At 33.0% G+C, this 6,000-nt stretch overlaps 1 protein-coding gene across 3 annotated transcripts in view; it reads left to right on the top strand.

Moving 5' to 3' along the window:
* Window positions 1-2,050: 2,050 nt before the first annotated feature.
* The window catches only part of LOC110095089, a 32,879-nt gene continuing 28,929 nt past the window's right edge, over window positions 2,051-6,000 (top strand). For all 3 annotated transcript variants that reach the window (XM_020820472.2, XM_020820471.2, XM_028698915.1), the window contains exons 1-5: window positions 2,051-2,862; window positions 2,963-3,073; window positions 3,251-3,330; window positions 4,140-4,576; window positions 5,250-5,425. In XM_020820472.2, the coding sequence (XP_020676131.1) occupies window positions 2,455-2,862; window positions 2,963-3,073; window positions 3,251-3,330; window positions 4,140-4,576; window positions 5,250-5,425 (1,212 nt within the window). In that variant the 5' untranslated portion in view covers window positions 2,051-2,454. The remainder of the gene's footprint in view (window positions 2,863-2,962; window positions 3,074-3,250; window positions 3,331-4,139; window positions 4,577-5,249; window positions 5,426-6,000) is intronic.

The following is a 6,000-nucleotide window of genomic DNA, read 5'->3' as shown; positions in this document are numbered from 1 at the left end:
CTTAAATTGTATTATTCATCGTAATAATTATAACAATTGCATTTGAATTCAGTTTGAAATTCGAACATGATTCAAATAAATTTAAAAATGATAATAGCATACTCTAGCATTATTCGAACACTTATGTATTATGTTGATTGTTTAATCATAGCATTGTTCGAGCACTTATGTATTATGTTGATTGTTTAACCATACTCATAAAGGAGAATTACAGTGCTCAAGATGCATATAGAACTATGAGTTTGATGGATACAATTCTTAGGTAATTTCATACTTTTGATATTTTTGTAATAGTTAAAGTAAACTTTAGTTTCAATGAAGAAGAGTGTACATTATCAATATTTTATAATTTTTATGCAAGTTTAGAGGAAAAGTTTAAGCAAAATCAATGTTGGATATTTTAAATTGATATAGTTGAGTAGTTTAAGTACCATAGTTGGATAAAGAAAGTTGAATGGTAATAGACCAAACTCATCAATATCAAGTAGCTTTAGTAGAAACCTAAGGCCTATGAGAATAAATTCAACTATGTCATACTATAGCCTTCTAAGATTTCATGTTGTTGCGTCAAAGTTATAGTATATTTTGTTATAGATGTTAGGATTACGTTATGTTGTATCAAAGTTTTAGCATATTGTGTTATAGTTGTTGTGTCACATTATATAGTATCAAAGCAAAAGTATGTGGTGTTATGCTTTATTTGAACTATGTTCTAATATGATTTGAACCATATTCAAACATTGGTCAAACATGATTCTAATAGGAATATGTTCAAACATTTGCTTTTAACCTCCGTGAACATTGTTCGATTAGGTCTGAAGCTTAGTTGAGCCTTGTTTGAATTCTATTTTGATATTCATTGGAATGTGGTCAAACTATTCAAACAACAACAACAACAAGCCTTTATACAACTTTGCCACAGGAATCCTTTTACTCAATTATGTCATATCAGAAGTAAGATTCTCATATAAATATAATAAAAAAGATTACTTGTAATAAATCATAATCAAGTCTTTTTTGGGTCTATCTTAATATTTTTTAATATATGTTGGATATAATACATCTACTAGGGTCATCAGAAGGTCGATATTTTACATGGGCGGAGAGCTTAAAAAAATAGTTAAATACTGCTTTAAATCCTTAATAGCATCACCAAAAGTCTCATATGATTTGTCAAAATTTAACTTTTTTTTTTTACCAAATAGCGTCTATAATTTAAGACTCTCAAGATATAGTAAATCCAAAATTAAAGGATTTATTAAATCTTAACTTCATCCAAACAATCCCTTAAGATTTACGAAATCTGAAATTTAAGATCAAAAGATAGAGGCGGAGGATTTATTGAGCAATGAGATCCAAGAGGCTCTCAAATCTTGTTTGTCAGGATTTGGCTTAAATCTTGTTCAAATTTTGCATAAATCTTGTTGCCAAACAGCCCCTTAACATGAAGAAATTATTACATATGGAATTCAGACCTAGAATTAAGTTTAGACATATAAGCATATACAATATATATAAACTATATATAAACACACACTATATTTTTATACACTCGGTGGTTGTTTGATAACAAGTGAGGTATAACTTTAGTGGGATTTAGTAAATCATGTAAATTCAGATTTAGTAAATCCTTAGGGTGTTAAATCATGAAAAATGTTCGTTATTACAAATATCAAATCCTATTAAATTATGAGAAAATATTTGGTAACATATTTCAGGATTTATGTTAGTTAGAGATTTAAATGCGAAGAAGATAATTATAAATTTAAAAATAAATTTATAATTTAAAAAAATAATACATTATGAATTTAATAACCTCTTAAGTACATATTACTCATTAATTATTATTTACACTATTAATAATATATTTTAATTTATATTAATTAAGCTAATTATAATTACATTACTAATTATTTAATTAATTTAATATAAATAATTAATTTATGGACTAATTATACTATTAATTATTTATTTAATATACTTAATTATTAATATTTTAAATTATATTAATTAAGTTAATCAATAATAAAGTAGAAGCGTCTAGGGTTTGCCTTGAATCTTCTCTTTTCGCTTCGTTGCTTCGCAGGAGGTGTAGCGATTGCAAGCGTCGCTTCTTAGGCTCCTTCGTGGCTGTTCGACTTCGCTCTTTCGACGACTCTCCCTTCCTGTCGGATCGGGAGTTACGTCATTTTGATCGGAAGCAACAACGGGAGCTCGCTGGCTGTGAAGGTAACTTTCTTCCTTTCGCGCGCTTCTTCGGTCAATTCCCACAAATCCGCCGAACAGAGGGATTTAGTAAATCCTGGATTTAAGCCGTAAATCCTTAATTCCGGGATTTACCCATCGCCAGGATTTAACGCGCGCACAAAAACCGTTTGGTTGGATTTAGCGTAAATCCGACTTAAATCCCGCTGTAAATCCGATACCAAACAGCCCCGTACACCTGCAAAATACATGGCGAAAGCGGCGCAGCCAGCCAATTCTACTGCTCACGCGAACGCCTCAGTGAGGAGGGAGCCGAAAACTGATGAAGGCCATGTAAATGATCAACGATGCCAAACAAGCCCTAAAATCGCATTCGAAAACGAGGAGAAAGAGCTTAAAACTCGAAAAGCCAAGCCCCTTGCTGCCAGAGCTGCCGCTTCCGCTTGTTTGAAGCTTCGGATGGAGAGTGGAGGCCATTGGATGTTACGGAAGCAGCAGCTGTGGGCCGTCAGCGGCATAAACCACCGAAGGCTGGACCGTCTCCTCGACCGGTTAGCTGCTGGCCACCAGTGGAGAGAGGCCAGTGCGGTTTTGAGCACCCTGTTCGCGAGTTACCCTTCTTACTATTCTCCGTCGGAGGACCGGAAAAACTTCATGGTTTGTCAAAAGTTTGGTTCTTGTTTTTGTTATTTGTTTTGGATTATTTCTGGTGTGGGTAGGGTTATATTACTGATGAGCACGTGGCGCTTCCGTTTAGATCGCTATGGAGCTTCAGAAACGGTTCTGTTGGAATAGAAGCTACCATAATTTGATCAAATCCACTTATGAAATATGGTTTGGTAAATTATCCATGAAAGGGAATGAGAAGGTAATTATATTGATTGGTTTTCATGTCTCGTTTTTTTCTTTTGCAGTTGCAATCTTGAAAAATCTTGTGGAAATCAATAAACAAACTATACTCAATGAAACAGCATGAAATATAGTTCTAGGTGTTTGAATATTTGTAATCTCTATTATTTTGATGCATCTTCTTGTTATTGAGCAGATACACTTACTTCAGCTGGAATTAACACTATTTTATCTCACTCAAGGGAAGTTTACAGAGGCACATTCTCACACAAGATTGTAAGGATCCATTACATTCTTATCAATTGTCTTCATATGATGCAGTAAAACCTTGTTTCCCTAGTTTCATATTTTGTTTCTTGTTTTATTATTGATGCATTGATTCTAAGGTGCATTATCATGCTTTTGAGGGTTGTGCATAAGTTCATGCTGTTTTTTTTTCCTACTAATTGCTTATGTTTTAATATGAAGCAGGTGCTTTTGTTTCCATATGTTTGCTTCAATTGTAATGTTGATCTTTTCTATAAGCAAAATATATAACATGCTGTATTATTCTAGAGATGAGTTTCTGCAACCATTGCTGAAATATTTTATTCATAAAATAGATGCAGCAGAAAGGGTATCATGACAACCTCCGTTTTTGTTGAGCCCTATGTAGTCAACCCTGAGAAAGTATGGCAGAGGAAGTGTTTCACACATTTTTCGAGGATACTAAAGTATTTAGTAATGATATTTTCTGTAATGGTCTAGAAAAATCTATTGCCTTAAGAAAAGGCGTAAGAAGTTGCACTAAACATCCTATCCACAACTTTATAACTTATTCTATTCTCTCACCCAAGTTTCTGGCTTTCATTAGCAAAATTCAAATCTTATCAACTTTTTGGAAATTTCTTTATTTCCATATTTCACCTCTCTTGTTAATTTATTTATTGATTTATTTTGTTGGAAATATAACAGTACATGGAATTTATTGCTATTATTGACTTTACCCTGTCATCATATCTTTTACTGATTTTGCCTTTTTTTTGATAATAGTTAATGAGACAAAAATTGATATAGTATAGATTAAACATACTGTTTCTTTTCAGTCTTCTTACTGAGGAATTTGGATGCGAGCCGTTCATAAACTTGATCCATGGATTGATACTTTATCAGCTCTGGTATGCTGATTTACCTGAAGAGATGCAAATAAAGGGTTTTGATGCTCAGACATCATCAGATGCATTTGGATTGACCTTGATTGATGGCTTCCAGGAAACTGAAATTGGTGAAAGTTCAAATGGTCATGATGCTGTTGATATTGAGAATTCCAAAGCTTCTTTTCAATGTTCTTCAGAAAGCTCAGTTGGCAATGAGAAAGTCTTTATGGTAGGAAAATATGATGTGCCAAGAAAAAATTCTGTTGATGCTTTTAATGCACAGGGCCACATTAGCCAATGTGATGAAAGCCAATGCGATGAAGAAGAAAGAGGACTCCCCATAAATCAGGATAACTTTGTTAACACATCCATCTATTTTGCATCCGGTTAGTTTTGCCTTCTGCATCCCATTTTTTTCCTTGATGATGCTTATTGTTGCTATTTTCAAAATTTTCTGGATATGGAATTAATGCCTAAATAGATTTTGTTGTTAAAAAATTGTGAGACTCAAGAAATATCTTAAAACATGGCATTGGTCTCTTATATTGGTATTTAGAGTTTTAGAACCATACAAATATGTATTACATTAAATAGGAATTGCACTCTTTTTCTTTGTTTCATAATCCGTAGTGAGTTCCGAACAGGTAAATTGTTTGGAACTAGGATGTGACGTGTAATTAAATTAGATATGCATGTGAATGCTTCTACATCCATTAAGGTTGCAACAACATCAGCATAAAGTGGGAACCAATTTACACTAAAAATCAGCTTTTGGCCAATCATCATGCACTTTGGAACACACATTTTTGAAATTTAACTCCATCTGTACTAGATTGATCAGTTGTGTAATATATTATATCCATGATCTTACCATGCGTTGGTGTTTATTCTATTGCCATCATGCATATGAAAATTTTTTGCATCCATGATTTTGGTTAGCCAAACTATACCTTTATGTACAATCATTAAAGATGATGCTATGTATGAAACTTTGCCATGTTATTTGAATATTCCTTATTTATGGGCTAATTTGGACATTTGTCTCTTGTTCTCTATCAGGACTGGACAAAAGATTGTTGCCTATACAACTGAAACTTTTGACAGAGGATCCGATTCAGTCAATACTGCTCTACAGGAAGTTGGCCAATGAGAAGTACAGAGATGCAGTGAAACATTTGCGCCGTGCTCTTCATTCAACACCGCCATTGTTAGCTGCATTGCTTCCTTTGATACAGGTGAAAGTCTATATATTTACATTGATGCCTTGTTTCCTTCACCTCTTTTGTCTGGCTCAAATTTCCACCCTGTTTGTATGGCCCTTATTCAACCAGTATTGTATCAAAGTACATGCAATCCTATAAAAGCAATGTGTTTGTGAAATGAAGACTGTAGTTAACAAGTAGATGAAAGAAATAAGGATATTTTTATAAAAGATCAGCATTAAGAGAGTTTTACAACTGCATCAAAAAGGAGGATGATATAATTATCTCATAGGGGTTGAAGGAAAGGGGGCTAGATCAATGTTAACATGGAATGAAGTAATGCAAATTATTTACATTAACTCAAGCCTTAACAAGAATACATAGTTATGTTGGATTTATGAGAAGGGATAACCCTAATAAAGATGGTGTTCAATGAGCGAGCTTTCAAAAAATACATAAGTTAAAAGCCTGAAGATATGATGATGCCAAATTATTTGAAGCATTTTGGTACTATTTTTTTAATAATTGAACGTATGTTAAAAACTTTGTAGCAAGATATAAAGTTTATGAGTTGTAAAATTAAGTTTTGAGAGGCTGATGGAACAAAG

This window comes from Dendrobium catenatum, unplaced genomic scaffold (assembly GCF_001605985.2).
Source record: "Dendrobium catenatum unplaced genomic scaffold, ASM160598v2 fragScaff_scaffold_1179, whole genome shotgun sequence".
In the NCBI taxonomy this organism is placed as follows: Eukaryota; Viridiplantae; Streptophyta; class Magnoliopsida; order Asparagales; family Orchidaceae; genus Dendrobium; species Dendrobium catenatum.
This window is presented reverse-complemented; position numbering and strand designations above follow the sequence as displayed.